Consider the following 17970-nt stretch of genomic DNA (forward strand, 5'->3'; position numbering starts at 1 on the left):
GACAATTTATAGTGTACAGAATTCACACTTGAGCTGCACGTGTTCACACTAAAACAAGGACTACATTCGCTCACAGCTCACAACTGGAGGTGATCACTAAAGAAGCTTCAGTCATTCAATGGACGAATGGAAAGGCAGCTCAAATGCACACTATAGGTGTCAGTCGCCAATGATAGCATCAGAGATATATCAGAATTAAAGGTCCAAATTTACATCTATTTCCTTTCACAGTGTCGACCTTCTCATACAGGCCAGGTGTCTGTGAAATTACAGAAGTTGCTGTTTTTAAGCTAAGCTGCAGCTTCCTAGGCAAAGGAACATCATCCAACAAACAAGAAGTCTCAATGTGACACTTTATATATTTGTCAATAAGAAAATGGTCAGTGGCAGCCTGCATCCTGTCAATTTGGCCCATGGTCGATAAGTTGAGTGCCACGATTATTATTTTATTATCTTCCACATGCTCATCCCCTGTGGTGTATAATGTCACATATTAAAGACAATTTAAAAAGTATTGTTCATATAGACTTCTAAATCTTGTTGCAGCCTAAACACAGTCGGAAGTGAGAGCTATAGATGTCCTCTCTGAAAACAGGAAGGAATCACTCACCAATCAACTCTCCAAAGACGACACCATCACTTCCTGATTCCTAATTCCCTATTCTTACACCCACTACATGACAAAGAAGAAACACGTTAACAGCTAACACGACGGCAGTGAGCTCACTGTGCCTTCATCTGCCGGAGTGAACAAAGCACCGACTCTGAGGCTTAAAGTTGGTGCAGGATTATTAATGTTCATAGTAAAACATAGATGACACTGCCTCAGTTCCACCATTCACCAGTTTACAATCACATTTTGGTTTGTTGTCTTGCATTATCTGACCCAAAGCACTGCAGCCCTTTTAAGGTAGTACTTCATTCAGTGTGTGCATGTGTGTGTGTGTAGATGCAATATGTCTTTTTGTCTGTTGCACTGAGAGGCCAGAAAATCAGGCAGGAAGGGTGTGTGTGTGTTGAGCGGTTTCCTCTCTAGAAGGTTGGCTGATCAGAATGAGCAAAGGGTGTGAAGGGTGTGTTCTTGTTGGGTTTTTGTGGTAGCAGTTGCGCTACCAGACTTAGTTAGTTGTACAGCAACACTACTCTGTGTGAAGAAAAAAAGAAAAAAAAAGGCACACTGTGTTGGTGTAGAGCTGTTGAGCCTGCGCTCGCCTTCCTGTGGCCCTGGGCTTGAGAACCTCTGTCTGATTGCAGCTTGTCCATGTGACTTGGTTTCCGTTGCTTGCCTGCTTCCGTGAATAGTAAAAAAGAGGCATCAGCGCTTCAGTCAGCGCAGAGGAACGCAGCTGAACTTCACACACATGAGAACACACGCTCTGCAACAGCGAGTCAACCAGCGATATGGTCAGGGGATCAACCGTTAGTGGCTTGGGAAATCCACACCTAACCACCAGTGTAAGTAGATGCATTGAGCACTAATCTAGCACATCAGCCAGCACTACTAGAAGAAGCAAACTGTCCATTCTGATGTAAGACGGCTAAATGTGTTTAGTTGATTTTGAACATGCTGCTGTGTAGGATAACCAAGGTATTTCATGGTATTTATATATTTGTTGTTACATGTTACCATATGGTGCACATATGTGCAATGACCTGATATACAATGCATATATTCATCTTCAACAAACCTGACTGTTCGAACAGTAACAAAGTGTTTTTGCATTGTGTAGAGTTTGTGCAGAGAGTGTGTAGTGCAAGCTAAATAATGAAAAAATTCAAATATATTAATAATATTCAGCATTTTTCAGTTTAAATACACATGTTGAAAATAGAATGCAAAGCCTCCATATACAGCATAAAATGCAATAGCACTAAACACAACAGGATCCACCAAAAAAGGTCTAAAATCAGACAAAACAACTTGAAACGAACAGATAACACATGGTGTGGACATGGTCTCAGATGGTGTACATTCTGCTGTATTTTGATGGAAGTCTATCTCCGGCTATCACAGCGGAGAACAAACATATCAGCTGTCTCCCTGCTGTCTCTCCTTCCTTGTTTTATAGTCAGTTTATACAGTGGATAAACTGATTTTTCCACAATTCCATATACAGATATAACACAAACTCTCGCTATACCTTTAAATCCTGCCGTAAGTGTTTTAACCTTTTGTCTGACTTCATGTAAATCAAGTCTGTCTTTGAATCTCCTGAAATAAAATGTTTTGATTTTATTTTTATTCATATTATTTCATATCCAAGAAGAGAAATGGTGCTCACTTGCCACTTTAAATAGTCAGAAACAGAAGTGCTATATATAATGATTAAAAAAATGCAAAAACATATCATCCCTGTCTTCTTCTATGATTTCCTCCACAGTGAGGATGATAAAATGCCAATCCACGGCCTCACTCCCATCCTGTTCTGCTGCATGTGGAGAATCCTCACCCCGGTCTCATGTCATCCGCAGCACAGCCCATGCCAGCTGGTAAGACGTGACCCTAACCCGTAGTCTCAGGAACAATGGACGCACGTGGGGTTTTTAGCCTTACGAAACTGCTGACATATCAGATGACCCATAAATATGAAATGATGATTTGTTTGTGATGCACTGTGATCAAGACATACTGTAAAAGATGGTATCATCATCAAAGTATTAGTGACTTACTTACACCTGTGGTGCCACTGAAAAAGAAAAAAGTAAGGAAACCTACACTGTCGTCCGAACTCCAACAATTTAAGTAAAAACTGGCACCAGGAAAATAAAAATAAATTAAAGCACTGTTACAAATTGTTAAAATAAGTGTTTCTTTCCATGTAAATTAAACTGCAGTGGTAATGGAAATTTGCCATTATTGCATGAAGGTGTTGACATATTGGATAAAGATAGTGTGGTCAACAAGCCCACAGACTTCTCTGTAAACCTAAATACAACACAGCCAAATGCCATCAGAAGCAGACCTACATAAATGCTCACACCTTCCCACCTGTAATCCAAATGCAACATTATTTCTCATGAACTATTGACTTGGGAAGTTGATGAATGAAGATTTCCACTAAGAAGCACTATATGTGTCATGCTGATATATAATTGTCTTGTGGATTATGTGACTGATTGAATGCAGTACATCAGCGGTCAGTGTGGTAAAACATGGCTGCAACACACATTTTATTGTCTCTATAGCAACATTGGAGCTCTGCATAAAACACAGATTGCGTATGGAGAAAATTCCAGATCACTGTTACCCTCCCAGGAAGTGGTCGACCAACAAAGCATGACACACTTGTAATAGTCCATGAGGTCACAAAGGGTAATACAGCTAAGGGCCTCTCACATTGCCCAATATTAAGATTCAGGAGAACACGGAACAACTATAAGAGCTCTCCAGAGGCCCCAGAAACAGATGGATGTGACCAGAACAGACTTGTTTGGTTAAAATGAGAAGCGTTGAGTGTGGCAAGAGGAAACAGTGAGGCCTGTGTCTGTGAAACATGGTGGTGGCACTATCACAGCCCTGTAAAACTGTACGTTTGTGTTTTTAAAACCGTGTCCTGTCGTTTTCTTTGCAGAAACAAAGAACGGCTCACTGCAACAATGGCAAGCTCTCATCTGTACCTGTGGGACTGCCAGACAACATGGAGGAACTTCAGCTCAACTACAATCAGATTCAAACACTACAGGACTCGTCTCTTCTTCATTACCCCTCACTAAACACCCTCAGTTTAGCTTGCAATATTTTGGAGAGACTGGAATCAAACACTTTTCAAGGCTTAACATTATTAGAAAGCCTGAATTTAGCAAATAATAATCTTAATATTGGCTACCAAGAAACCAGCCTTGCATTAAAAAAGCTTCCTGCTCTCAGAGTTTTAGATCTTTCTGAGAATAAACTTGATGATGAAATGATCGCCACACTTCTTGAAAACCTGACATCACTAGAGTACCTCAATCTTTCTGGAAATCTCTTGCGGAGACTGGACGAGACCTCGTTCAGGGATCTCCACCACCTCAAAGAACTTGATCTGCAAAGAAACATCATGTTTGAGATAGACAGCGCCTTCGACAGCAACTCCAAACTCAAACGGCTGAACTTGGCCTACAACTATCTGCCCTGCCTGACGGACTTCCACATGACCCAGCTGGAGGTCCTCAATGTCAGCCACAACCTGATCGAGTGGTTCATCTCCAGGCAAGACCTCAATGACACCTTCCAGCTCGAGACGCTCGACCTGTCGGAGAACAGGCTCCTCTTCTTTCCTTTCCTGCCAAGCCACAGTCACCTAACGAACCTTTATCTGTCACACAATACTCTTAGATTCTACGAACACTTGGCAGAAAACGCCACATACCCAAACTCAACAACAGTGGAGTTCTACAATATGAAGAAGTACTGGAAGAATGTGACTGCTCAGCTTTGGGATGACAGCTATCACGGTGACATCTCTTCTCTGGAGACTTTAGATCTGAGAGGAAACCAGGTTAAGGGTTTCCCTCACGGATTCATCCAGAAAATGCCGGTCCTGTCCAGACTTCGAATGTGCACAAACTGCCTACAAACCTTAAATCTAACGTCTGAGCAGTTCTCGGGCAGCTTGTACGAGCTGGACATTAGCAACAACAGACTGAGCCAGTTTTTAGCAGATGAAGCTACACTCACCACTCTTAGCAATTTGACATACCTTAACCTGAGCTTGAATGATCTCAACCAGGTACCTGTGGGATTATTTTCCTCCCTGCCAAACATTCGGTCAGTAGATCTTAGCTACAACAGTATTGACATTTGTCTTCCAGAGGAAACAGAGATCAGCGCACACAACGAGTCAACCTGTGTGGACTGGAGAAACATTGCATCCTTAAGGCAGCTTTACCTTAAGGGGTGCAGCCTTAAAAGACTTCCAACCTCTGCATTCATGGGGTTGTCTCTAACGCACTTGGAGCTGAACGACAACCCTGGACTGATTCTCCAAGAAACATTACAAAGACTTAGCACGACATTACAGCACCTAGGTTTAGGAAACACTCGTGTACGAGACCTTGACTTCTCCCACTTCCAAAGTCTTCGGTTTTTAAACATTTCAAGGAACTCTCTTGCCCATCTGCCCCCTTCACTTCTAAACATTGACCTGAAGGTACTCGATTTAAGGGACAACAGCCTGTCCACCATCCCTTTAAGTCAAGCCGATGCATTAGCTGCAAAACTTCAAACTATTTTCCTCACAGGGAATCCGTTCAACTGCTGTGAAATAGAGTGGTTCAGGACATTTGAAAGTACAAAGACCATTTATATGGTTGGACAATCAGATATTGAATGTCAGGACGTGTTCCTAGGCAGACACAGAGTGAAACATTTCCAGGACGTTTTGTGCATGGAGGAACAAGGCGAATCTATCCTGTGGTACATTCTACTGTTCGTACCTCTCTGTCTGTTTATTGTGGGAACTGCTATTATTTTTCTCCTCACGTTTAAGCCCCAAATGCTAAAGAAATCCATCAAAAAGAAGTCTCTAAAAAAATCTTATTACTGATACTTTATATACATGGCTATATTTTGTACATTATCAAGACGTGAACCTGAATGTATGCTGGCAATAATAACATTGATGTGTCTACAGAGAGGAAGTATGTAATTAAAGTGACTTTTTTTGGTACTGTTTAGTGAAGTGTGGTTCAAACCCAGGCCCAAATCCTGACACCCTGATGTAAAAATGTGGCTACATTTTTGTGGGACTGAGGGTGTGAGTGTTGTGTGGGTGTATGTGTGTGTGTGCGTGTGTGTGTGTTGAAGATATGCAGAAGTAGTGTGATGCAAGCTGTTGCTATAAGCAGCAGAGGAAACTTGAAATTTCCTGTTTTGCTAAGATGTGCAGCAACTGCCCAGTTCTGTATCTGAGAGAGGAGGGGTTTGAGGTTTCCTTCCCACCACTGCCACTAAGATGCATCATTCAGATAAAATTCCTTCAACAGGTTGTAGTTTGGTTTGGACCCCCTGTGTTAAATCTGGTTCTATCTATCTATTCCACTAATGACATCATTTATGGCATGATAAATCTACTCAAATATTAAGCTCATGTAACAAAGAGGGGACTGATTGTGCATCTCTCTTTGCATGTTGTCGCTCCGGGAGTGGGAAAGCTTGCATATCAGCATGTAGCTGCACACAGTGCTGAAGACCTAACCAGAGAGTAACCAAAATACCGCTGTGGTGATGCTCAGGGTCATGGTGGTTGGAACAAAAAAGAGAAACCAGAGTAAAGCCTTGTCAAAGCCTCAGAATGACATTATTTTTCACATAATTTGTTTTTTACAGTACAAATGTGTCATGTACAGAATTTCCCCCAGCCGGACGGAGGAGATCATTCTAATGTATAAATATTGGCTGAAGTATGAACAATGAGTCATGCTGGATTGTGGGTTTGGTGTGTCCTGAAAGCTGTGTAGGTCTGTGCAAACTGGGGTTTTCAGTTTCTATCAGGAAATTAGCAGGAGCTGATGTAAAGTAAAAATATCTACGTATCTGATTTAAAGATAATGCTGACAGTGGCCTGACAAAATTGCTTGAGGTGACACTTATAAAGGAACTTGCAGCCAGAAAAAAAAAAAAGAAACAAAAATCATCATTTGAGGAAGACGTTTGGCCTCTGCTCAGAGTGTTAACCAAGAGGAATCTCATTTGATTACTCAGCTGTATGAAAAACAGCGTTATAAAGTCGGCTAAAAATGAAAGAAGAAATGGCTGCCAATGCATGGATACTGAAAGTCATGTTAGCAGCATGCATGATGACACATACATACATGCAGTTGATTTTTGTTTGCAGAGAGGCCTGGCTGTGGTTATATAGTCGGGTACATATTCTCAAGGTAAGTTACCAAACATACACCACAAAGGTAAGCAAATGTGGCATGGTGTGAAAATGTTGTGCGTTTTCTTTCAAGTAGTGGTAAAAGTTTCTCATAGCAAATGTAAATGGAGAAGTGAAAACTGACTTGGAGTGGTCGAATGAGATTCATTTGACTTGCATTCTGACACCGGTGGTAAATCGGAGATACAATCTCGAGAAAGCGTGGGGGGCACATGGTCGAACACTTTAACTTTTAGAAAAGGGGTCATGTGAACGATATATAAACACATGCATGTAAATTTGTCCCAAATAGCAGCAAACAGGTGCAAAATAGCATCTTCTACATGTTTTTGTACATGTTTTTTTATAACCACTCATAAACAGGCTTACACAGGAAACCAAAGAAAAATACAAAAGGCAGATAAATGCTACCAGGCCCAGGCAAGCAGCAAGGCCAGTCAGTGCATGAAGTATAATTCATGTGCAGTTATATAATGATAAATATAATGTTAGCATGCTATGATTTGTTGATTTTGCATGTGTTAGTGGGCTAAGGCTATATATAGGTATATATATATATATATATGAAGGTAACAGTGGTCCCCGTGGTAATTGGAACCCTCTGGGCTGTGACCCCTAAACTCGGAGAGTGGCTCCAACAGATCCCAGGAACAATGTCAGAACTCAGTCCAGAAGAGCGCAGAGCTAGGAACAGCTAAGATACTGCGAAGAACCCTCAAACTCCCAGGACCCAAGATTGAGGAAGACACACCACCTAGGAAGGTGTGAGAAGGGAATATATATATATATATATACACATATGTATATATACCTATATATACATTAAATAAAATGCTTTATAACCCCATTAAAATGTGTCACATGATGATGTGAAATGATAACCATTGACGTGAAACGTGTTTATTTCTGCTGGTAATTTTTACATTTCAACACAGTGGTCTACTGGAATTTACTAGTTTCAGTCTGACGTGGCACCATATTCCTAATGATGAGATCAATGTTTGCACACAATCACCTTGCAGTTTATTCAACAGTTGCTCTAAATATCAACCTCATGACATCAACCAACGCAATGCAATATGAGTGAGAAATAGCCTGGGAATATTTGACAAACTAACACCTTCACAGTTTGAGTTTCAGCGTCTTTATCGATCAGATAAGAGCAAAAACCACTTCATCTCAGCCCATTCCGTCACTCTGTTTTTTCCTGTTTTTGGCCGTCCTGATAAAAACTGTTTGGCACTTTTTGCCTTTGTGATCAAAGAATGTGTAATTGTATGCAGATGCGTCAAGAATATAGTTTTTTTGTAAATCTTGACATGAAAGCTGTTCTTTTTATTGTGCGCAGGGCTGAAGAACAGACAACAACAAGATCACTGAAATGCAGGTGTCAAAAAAGTGTTTTCTGCTCAACATATGAAAAAAATGAGCACTGATAAAAGAGGAAGTGCTTTTTTTCAGGCATGCAATCACACATCTGATCATCTATGTAAAAAACATGTATGTGGTGTTATTTTTGTAGCGAGAAATGCATTAAAGATAAAAATAAGAAGATAAAAAAAGGTGTCAAGACGTTTGGAGAACCAGAGCACTGAATAAGTCACTGCTGTCGTCCTATCAGGCTCAAAGTGTTTTCATGTGCGTTAGTGTAGCATTTCACTAACACACATGAAAATATTAATTCCTGCTTCAGAGTTTTTTGGCATTTCTCCCTCATCACTCTTATAAAAATGGTTATTTCACAAACATTAGGGTCAAAGGTAATCTGGCAATGTCTGAATTTTCATGACAGGCGCGTGTGGACAATGAAAAATTGTCCCAGTAATGTGATGTACGGGCAGCTTCTTAGTCAACAGGCTGTTTGCAAAACTCCACTTCCTCTTAACCCTTCCTGCTCTTATGACAGGCAAGAGTGGGGCCCTTTGCACTGGACCTATTCTTTAGCCAAGAAGAGTAATATTTCTGTGTAGGCTCCTTTCATGAAGACATCAGAGAGGAGTCAACTGAAGTGACTGACTGTGTTTGTCCAGAAGGCTGTAACTAAGAAATTGTTATCAATCTGGGTCAGAGTTTTCTAGTTTCTGGTCCACATCTGTGTGCATGGCAGCATTAGGGTCTAAGGGGAGATGTGGAAGTCACTGGGGAATGTGTCAGGCAAGAGAGAGCCCAAAAATAACACAAATACAGCAGGGGGAAGCTACAGAAACACTACTTGAATTCATATTCAGAAAAAAGCAATGAAATCAGTATAAATTTAACACAGAGGCTGCTCAGTTATTTATCACATGGCTTCTGTAGCAAATCTGTGTATAAATAAGGAGCAACACATTTTTCACTTCCTTGTTTTTGTACATATGAAAATCTGACATTAAACGTGCTTTAGACAACTTTTATCTAATGTTATGGATCAAAGTATAATTTTTTTTTATTTAAATATCAGTTCCTTGTGGTCATTTGACACATGAGAAATGTATTGATTTCTTATATACTTGCTGTGACAGGTTAACACACCTAAAAGTTCAGACTGCATGTGATGGACCATACAAACCTACCATCTACTCTGCACGCAGCCTCTGCTGCCCTCTAGTGGCCGCTACAGTTAGCATGAATGTGAAAGGTGAGTGCATAAAATCTTAAAAAGACTTTTTAAAGCGTTATATTGTAAATTTATTTTACAACTGTTTGCCATCATATCAGTTAAACACAAAACAAAAAAATCAGCTGTGTAATAATATACTTAAATCTCCCAGAATGTAACAAAATACTTAGATTTTTTTTTTCCTTTGTGGAGTTGAAATGTAAGCTCAGAGGAAACGAGAGCGATTTTATTTTTTTTTTATTTTAGATACTTTAATAATCCCAGAGGGAAATTGTTTAAGGCTGCTGCCAAGCAGTGTCATACAATGACCAGCAAGGCGCACTGCCTCCAGTGAGTACACTGGAGGCAGTGCAGGTAAAGTGCCTTGCCCAAGGACACACAACAATGTCTTAGGGAGGAGTTGGGATCGAACCACCAACCTTCCAGTTAATGGACCCTGCTATACCGCTGAGCCACTGCTGCCCATCGGGATGTTACCGATGTGAGAATTTATTTTTTTTTTTTTAAAAAAAAGGTACATGTCTTTTCAAATTAAACACCAATAAATGTACATTTCTGAACAATTTGTGTAGCCGTTTTCTTGTTGATTAATGTTCGGCTGAAATATAGAAAATTAAAATAACTTAAATTTAAAATATTAAGTTTCAATACTTAAAGAGGAGTCTGAATCCACAGTCTCAATACTGCTGTTGTAGCTGCAAAAAAAGTTTTTTTTTTAAGACTGATTCACTGCAAGTTTTCCTGATAAGCGAGTTCTCCGGAACAATGCGTGGCATCACTGTCCAGTAAGGCTCCATGTGAGTAAAGCTGACACACACACACAATAATTCATATTTAGGATAACAGCTACTGCACCAGAAGATTATCAATGATAAAATAAGATGTAAAAATATTCAGCATCACTCTCCACTTCAAACTGAAGTGCATTTTTTGGTGCAATTTTGTTTAAAAATGTTTTAGAACATGTCCTCCATATCACTACATAAGGAGGAGTTTACCATCCGACATATATTTTGTAAACAATCTGTAAGAAGTTACAGTTTGGGAGATGTCCTGGCACATAAATCAGGTTGCATGGCACAAACACAAAAGCATGGAAGGAGGTTTTTAGAAATGTACTGCTAAAAAAAATGAGGGGAATGGGTCCATTTTGCTTTCCCTTCTCTCACATTTATTCATTCCAGCTCAAGTCTGCTACAAGCGAGACTCCTCCTTCCCCTTAAAAGTAAATCTCATTCTAAAACAACCGAATGGAAGAGAAAGTGAGGCCTGTCCCTGCAACACAATATAAATATAAGATCACAGCTGGTTACAGACGGCTTGGAGAGAGAGAGGGGGGTGGGGGGTGTTGTGGGTCTCAGTTAAGCAGCTCCAGGTAGGTGATGGGGACTTTGCCCTTCTGGTTGCCTCGCTCACCCATCAGCCAGTCTGAATCCATGCCCGGGACGCTGCTGACTGTGATCACCTGGAAACACAGGGAGCATGAATGATTCATATTTAATGTATTCAATTTTAAAGTATTAGCCTGTATGACTAGGATCACAAAATGAATTGGCAGACTGGAAAAATCTTTCCAAATGTAGTTGAGTGAATGAGGTCATGCTGGTCATTGTTCATCAACCACAAGCTTCTAATGTGCAGTTTAGAGCTTTTCCAGGAAAGGGAGTGGCTTATGTTCTACTGTAAAGGAACTGAGGACAAAAATAGCAAGAAAACTTCATGACTCTGGTACAAAATTAGAATAAAGGGCTCTAAATGTAACAGTATGTAACTTTTATCTTCAACAGTGATTTAAAAAAAGCAGAACAAAGACTTCTTCACGCTCACCTCATCAGCCAGTAGGGAAAGCTCGCTGCTGCTGGCTGCATCATAGTCATAAAGGACTCTGGCTTTGCGGCTGCCGTTGGAGCTACGCAGTTCATTGAATCCCCCTGATGCTGTTGCGCTGCCGTGGCCCGCGGACACGCTGGGCAAGGAGGCGGACACTGGTATGGTGGGCACCGAGATGCTAGCCCCACCAGACACAGATGGTTGGTTGTTGTTGGAGAACGATGAGGGGAAACTGGTGGGAGGCAGAGGGCACGATAAGGACGGGCTGGTTTCAGCTTCAAGTAAAAACCATACACACCGTTACTCGGCAGTGCAATTTTAGTGTTCTCTCTCACTTTTAGAAAATGAAGCAGACTTCTCTGTAAGCCAATGAAATTTTGTCAGCATTAGTCATCTTCCTTTTTTCAACTGAAAGGAACATAATTGGATCACAAGGCGATCAACGTCCAATACTTTTGTTTATAGGCTTCTTAAAGTGGCACAGGTATAGATTTCTGAAGGAAACAAGCAGCACAACAGACAGGAACTGAAACGAGTAGATGTTTCTTATAGTAAGGGCAGATCAGAACTGTTAGTTGAAGGTTCTGTTTAAAAATAGAGTGCCGTTTCACCTGCCGAGCTGCTTCTGGAGATCCACCATGTACTGGTAACACTGTGCGTAGTATGTAGTCTGGGCCTCCACAAAGTCGTTCAAGCAGCGTAGGTGGTGTGCCTGGTGAAGAGTAACGACAGATGGCATCATGGGTATCTTAGCTAACTATAAACAAGTTTAAACATTTAGCAAGCACTAAAAATGCTATGGGCTACATACGTGGGTGCTGCTGACGCCTTCTAGCAGGAGTCTGGTGATCTCTGCCTGCCGGTCGAACTCACTCTGGGTCATCCTCAGCTCCTGCTCTGCCTGAGAATAAGAGAAAATAACCTCACTGTGTGTCTAGGATGAAGAAATGATGTGATCCACACCAATATAATAATAACCACCTCTGACATGATGACATCATAGTGCAATATTATCAGTAGTACAGTGTCTACAACAACAACAACAACGAAAGGGTTCGGCCATTCACAAATTAAATGCCAGCATGTGAATCTGTGCATTTAACACAGCTTTAATGGAACCAAATAAGGATGTGAAAACTTACAGTATGGATGCATAAGATGAGACACAGAAAGAAAACAGCGGAAAGGACACAACAATTGAACACAACATGTCACAGGGGAAATGTTTCCTTTTCCTCGTGGTGAGCCAAATGATTCAATATGAGACCTTCTGCCTTGTTGAAACTTGCTAAAAAGTCCAATAAACATGTGGACAATGGGCTCACTGTCCTGCACACTCTACAGCTTACATTAGAGCCTGAGACAGAGCTATGGAGGAAGGGAAGACTTTGCAGTCTTTGTGTAGGGCTAGGTCTACGACTTTCTCCAAAAGCTACAACAGTATGTGTGATGGAGGAGATGGAGAACAAGATAGACAGCAGCTGTTGACACTACTACCAGGGGCATTTGGTGTGTGTGTGTGTGTGTATTTGTTCAAAGTCAAAGATGGCTCCAACATTCCACTCACCTCTGTCACTTCCTTTGCTCACATCTGCTGCTTTGCGTTTTGAAAACAGTGACACAGTAGTTAGAACTACAGCTGCTGCACAGCCACAGCCAACACAAGACATTCGTACACTGTGTTTGTGTCGAGAGCGAGAAAGCGGTGTGCTCTGACTGAAACCACACTCTGAGGAAGGCAGCGGGATGGCAGCAGTGTGGCACAAACATTCTCACTCATCCCACAGCCCATGTGAAGAGTAAACCACCTCAGACTCCCAGTGATGTGTGAAACACCATCACAGTGTGGCAAAACACCAGCATTCAAACAGGAGGCGAGACTACACGTCAAACCTCATGTTTGCTCTCTTATGACATGTTTACACAGGTCAGGTCGGGACACCGCACTGTAGTTACACTGTTTCTGTCGAGCAGTTCTACAGTAACAGCATCTTAGTTATTTTTATTCCATTTCCTTACTGGCACACCCATTAAAACTTAACAGAGTTATCATTCTCAGACATAGCTTAAGTCCAGGTTTACTGAACAAAATCTGCTTTTTCATGGCAACAATTAAAAAAGCATAGCTTAGTATAATTCACCATACATTACATTAACATACATTAAAACGGTTTGGACCACTATTATGTAGTCATGAATGCATTCCCATTTAACAGTAATGAGTTAAATACCATTAATACATAACTGCAGATAGCATTAACAAAAACAAACATCACAGAGAACTGTCCATAAAAAGGGAAGTCTTAACTTCCCATAGCTGCTCATGTGACCATATGCAAGTCACAGGAGATAACATGGTCAGCCTCACATTGTGCAATTTAGCCTGTCAGTCATTACTTGTATGACTTCTGACAGACGGACAGAAGGATACGCCCTGATAACTTTTCTTCCTGTGAAAGGAAGCTGACCAAGGACGTCAGAAAAATTCCCAAAAGCTGGTCATGTATCAGAATTAGAAAAGCACGTGTAAAAATTACTGTTAAAGACTGAAAAGAGTGAGTTTGTGTGTGTTTTGAGTACTCACTGCAGCTCTAGCATCAGCCATCCTGGCCTTCTTTAGCCTGGTTTTGGCTGCATCTAGATCCAGCCGCTTGACCTGCAGTAACTTCCGCTCTTTCTGGACACACAACACAACACAACACAGCCCTTAGAGACACAACTCTTAGCTCCTTAGCTCCAAGCACCACATAATGTCAGATGTGGAGCAGATGAAGGTTAGTGGTTTTGTGTTTGTGTTCACTTTTCGTCAGGCCTGTAATTGAAGGTTTGAGGTGGAAATGTGTGATTAAAGGATGATACGGTGTTGGTGAATACACTGGATTATCCTAGCAGGTTTGTGTTCAGGGGCCAGTCAACCCTAACTGGGAAAAGCATGATGGGTAATAAGAAGATTACAAACAGTATGTAAGTAGGTTTAAATTTAGTTTAATAGATTTTCCATATAAAAATTTTCTCAAATCTATTTTCATTATATTCCTTAACTGATTCTGCCCTAATTTCTGACCTTCTGTGACACATGGCAATAAAAAACACAATGATTATCATGCCTATGAAATGATAAGATGGTCGATGCTCCGCAGACAGTAGTGCTGTGACTTTGTTCCAGGTTTAAAAGATCAAAGTGCAGCAAAAAGTGAAAGTGTCCCGAGACGTGTAGCCGACTCACCAGGATGGTTTTGAAGTCGCCCTCTAGAAAGTTTCTGAAAGGTGTCAGGATGTTGATGGCAGCACTTTGAATGAATTCCCGCTCCGCCCCTCCAATCTGCTTCTCCGTCTCGCCACATTTTATGAGAGCATTTCCTGTAATGGTCAGGAGCAGAAACAAAAGTTCAGTCCTTGTACAAAAATCCTCAGGAGGCCTATACAGTCCAGCATGGCCAGTGTACTCCAGTCTTGAAGATACAGAGATCTGTGGTGTTAAAAGCTACATAAACAACAACCATTACACATTAGTTGGCCCAGAACAAAACCCCTAAATAACTAAAACATGTAGCTTGTGTTTTAACTTCTAGCTTAGTTGTATAAACTGCTAATCACTATAAGGTGTATGAGTATAGGCCTGCCAGCTAACCTGAGTTTAGACCCACCATCACCTTAGCTGTTATAGATTTTTCAGACAGGACTATAAAAAAGTCAGTGTGTTGGCATTTCAGTGTGTTACTTACCATATGCAGTTCCAGGACCAAATTCATTTCCTGACTCAATCATAGACTGGCCCAGCAACTCATGATTGTTCATTCGTGTGGGGACTTTTTTCTCCAGTTTCTCATACACAAATTCTTCTAGTCGGACATCTGTCGATTGGAACGACAAACTCAATTACAAAGTCATAAGACTACAGTGAGGGAGCTAAATGAAGGCTGTGACCTCAGGCCTGTCCGCCCAAGTAAGCACCAAACAGCCGGACCCATATTTATCAAATACATAGAAGCTTTAATAACAACAACAATTAACAAGAATTTCTCTTGTCCTATCTGATTTGATCTGTTTCGTACCACTATGTCACATGAACACAGTCCCCCTTATCTCTATTATGTTTCACGTGAACACAGAAAAAGCAGAACAAATCCAGTTTACCATGTCTAAGACTGTTATACAAGACTGTAACCACCAGATGGTCTATCTGTGTTTGTTGTGCTACAGCAATATGGCAACATGGTGTGAACTGAGGAGGATGCACAGCTGAGTTTACAGACTTCACAGACAACCTACATCCTGATGTATGTCAAACACCATCCTGGAGATGTTCACCATTTTTTAATGTAACCCCTCTGGTAAACACATGCATGTCCTAAATAAGCACTGAGCTGCAGCATGTTGCAGCATTTTGACCCATCGTGTAGAATTGATTTGTCAAACAGTCAGATTTGGAAATCATATCATCATTCACTATGGAAACTTAAAATATACATTAAACAACATATAAACAAGTTTAGGAGCCTAATGTGGGCCACACATGGCGGCTGTGTTATTCAACACTTACTGTTAACCCGGTCATAACAGAATCAAAAGTGTGTTCTTACTTGGGTTGGGCTGTAGTAGGACCTCTGTCTGCTTCATTATCCTCTCTGTCCATTGTTTGGTGTTTTCAGCTCTGACTAAAAGATTCTCCAAATGTGCATCCAACTCTGTCTTTTCAGCCTGACCAAGTTTCTCTTCTGTAAACTGTTTAAGAAACGATTAGGAAACGTTAGTTTGGTGTAAAAAGAAGTTACTGTTAAAGTGAGTGGTACAAAAAAAGGCTGAGAACACACGGGTGAGGTGTCAAGCAAAACACCTGTAATGGAAGGCAACAAACCAACGTTAGCTAGCTAGGTGAGCTCACAAAATAAACGCTAACCGCTATCTAATGGTTTCTGAGGCCTGGACTGATGATAATGCTGAAGCAGAAGAGCGCTGGCTCTATTGGACGCTGATCGCGGCTAGTGTTTAAAAACAATTTATAGTGAAACTACAGCAATCTTCCGGGGATATGGGAGTTACGCCCAAGCGATAACGGTCTACTATGCTACACAGTAACAGCCACGGCATCGTTAGCTGTTTAGCAAGCAAGCTAACGCTACCTGAGTGGCCAAGCTAGCAGCTAACGTTGGTTAGCAACAATTTCCACGAACTATACGGTTAAACTTACTTGAACTGCGCGGCTCAGGAAGGTACCGGCGTCTGCGGCTAACCTCTTAACATTGAAATCCATGACACGGCGCTTAAAATAAACAATTTACAAAACAGCTAGCTTGTTTAACTCAAACTGCCATCCCTACTGAAAATGTCATTGAAGCAACTTTTTTTTGTCAGAGTTCCACCCAGCTGTTGATCCAGACAAAGATGGTGTTCTGACAAGAGAGTTCCCACCACCACCCTGTTCTGACAGCGGTGGCAGCGTCACGCATGCGCATAAAAACACGGAAACTGTTGTTAAACAGTTGTGTTATTTAATTATAACTGCACGATGCAAGACACACTGTACAATTTCAAATATTCAGAAATACATAAAATAAATTATATACATTTGAAAAAGACTACTGTAAATATAAGACATTGTTATCGAAATAAACAACGAACGCGGAAGTTCGTGGAACGGGATACATGCACGTTTCTCTTCATGCGTCATGAGTATTTTGGTGCGTTTACGTGATACGGAAATATCTGAATTTACGTCCCAAAATATTGAAAAAGGGCGAGAACTTTTAAATGCTACGCAACAACAATATAGGAAATAAAAGAAAATTCGTGTGACAGTTAAAACGTATGAATATGACATGACAACATATTTTGTGAATGTTTAAATTTTTTTTGCACTTGCATGGAAAACAAACACAAAAAGACATTCCACTTTTACAGTATTAGACTATTCAGAATTAAACAGGACACATTAAAGCTATACACACACACACATTTGCATGGTGGACGTTTTTCCTGCTAACTGTTTATTTACATCCTTATCTCTATCACAGAGTGTTTTGCAATTCTTTTTTTTTTCTTAGAAATTGTTTTGAGGAAGCAGGAGGCTTTTTGGAAAAACACAAACATTTCAGGTCTGGATGTAATTATGCCAGACCAAGCCTGCTACCTGCTGTGTGGGAGGAAGTCAGGCAGAGAAAGAAATCAAATGACTTCCCCTCTGTGGGCTTCCAACGCACCGTCAGCCACAAGCTTTCCACTCACCTCAGTGAAGATTTATTCTTCCAAACATATTGTTCCTGTGTTGTATTTAGGCTGCACAACTGAGGCTGTGTTCCTTCCCCCTATAGCATATCATTCCTTATTCCTCTGCCAAGATAACAAGTAATTCCATTTCTTATAAAGATCTTGATTTACAGTGTTAACCATGAAAAGTTTGAATATTGAGCTACTGCCTGTTCATCATTTTCCAACAAGGGACTCCAGCAGTAGCCTACACGCTTCATTTTTTTTTATATAACCACACTATGTCAAAGATATTAAGGCTCTGGCAGTGCATTATGCTTGGCTAACTTTCAGAACTGTTGGGGCGGGTGTGCTTTAAACATGTGAATATGGAAGTCAGCACTTTTAGGGAGGCAGAACAGCCCCTTTGAGGGAGGAATGGGTTGCAGTTTGGTTGCTCCAGTAGTAAATCTGAGTATATCTGCTCTTTCA

The 17970-nt window shown here is 40.9% G+C and overlaps 2 protein-coding genes across 2 annotated transcripts; one reads left to right on the top strand and one right to left on the bottom strand.

Annotated features, from left to right (window-relative positions):
• The first annotated feature begins 1112 nt into the window (after nucleotides 1-1112).
• On the top strand, nucleotides 1113-5651 carry nrros (negative regulator of reactive oxygen species). The gene is made up of 3 exons (XM_028432718.1): nucleotides 1113-1455; nucleotides 2382-2490; nucleotides 3573-5651. Exons 2-3 carry the CDS (start codon nucleotides 2395-2397, stop codon nucleotides 5526-5528), a joined length of 2052 nt encoding a protein of 683 aa, XP_028288519.1. The 5' UTR covers nucleotides 1113-1455; nucleotides 2382-2394; the 3' UTR covers nucleotides 5529-5651.
• A 4303-nt stretch (nucleotides 5652-9954) lies between these two features.
• sh3glb1a (SH3-domain GRB2-like endophilin B1a) lies at nucleotides 9955-16705 on the bottom strand. Its single transcript, XM_028432761.1, has 9 exons — nucleotides 16484-16705; nucleotides 15876-16017; nucleotides 15018-15146; nucleotides 14519-14652; nucleotides 13877-13969; nucleotides 12104-12193; nucleotides 11904-12004; nucleotides 11290-11524; nucleotides 9955-10927 (listed from the first exon to the last, which is right to left on the bottom strand). The coding sequence occupies exons 1-9, from the start codon at nucleotides 16544-16546 to the stop codon at nucleotides 10820-10822; spliced, it is 1095 nt and encodes a 364-aa protein (XP_028288562.1). The 5' UTR covers nucleotides 16547-16705; the 3' UTR covers nucleotides 9955-10819.
• Nucleotides 16706-17970: the final 1265 nt, after the last annotated feature.

The sequence above is a fragment of the Parambassis ranga genome, chromosome 20 (genome assembly GCF_900634625.1).
Source record: "Parambassis ranga chromosome 20, fParRan2.1, whole genome shotgun sequence".
In the NCBI taxonomy this organism is placed as follows: Eukaryota; Metazoa; Chordata; class Actinopteri; family Ambassidae; genus Parambassis; species Parambassis ranga.

Bases quoted from the DNA above. Each gene is read 5' to 3' on its own strand.
- sh3glb1a (XM_028432761.1), bottom strand. From the start codon at position 16,546: ATGGATTTCAATGTTAAGAGGTTAGCCGCAGACGCCGGTACCTTCCTG. The intron at 13,970-14,518 runs GTGAGTCGGCTA...TTGTGTGTCCAG, and splicing joins GCGACTTCAAAACCATCCTG to AAAGAGCGGAAGTTACTGCA. The intron at 10,928-11,289 runs GTGAGCGTGAAG...CTGTGTTTCCAG, and splicing joins TTTCCCTACTGGCTGATGAG to GTGATCACAGTCAGCAGCGT.
- nrros (XM_028432718.1), top strand. From the start codon at position 2,395: ATGCCAATCCACGGCCTCACTCCCATCCTGTTCTGCTGCATGTGGAGA. The intron at 2,491-3,572 runs GTAAGACGTGAC...TTTTCTTTGCAG, and splicing joins AGCACAGCCCATGCCAGCTG to AAACAAAGAACGGCTCACTG.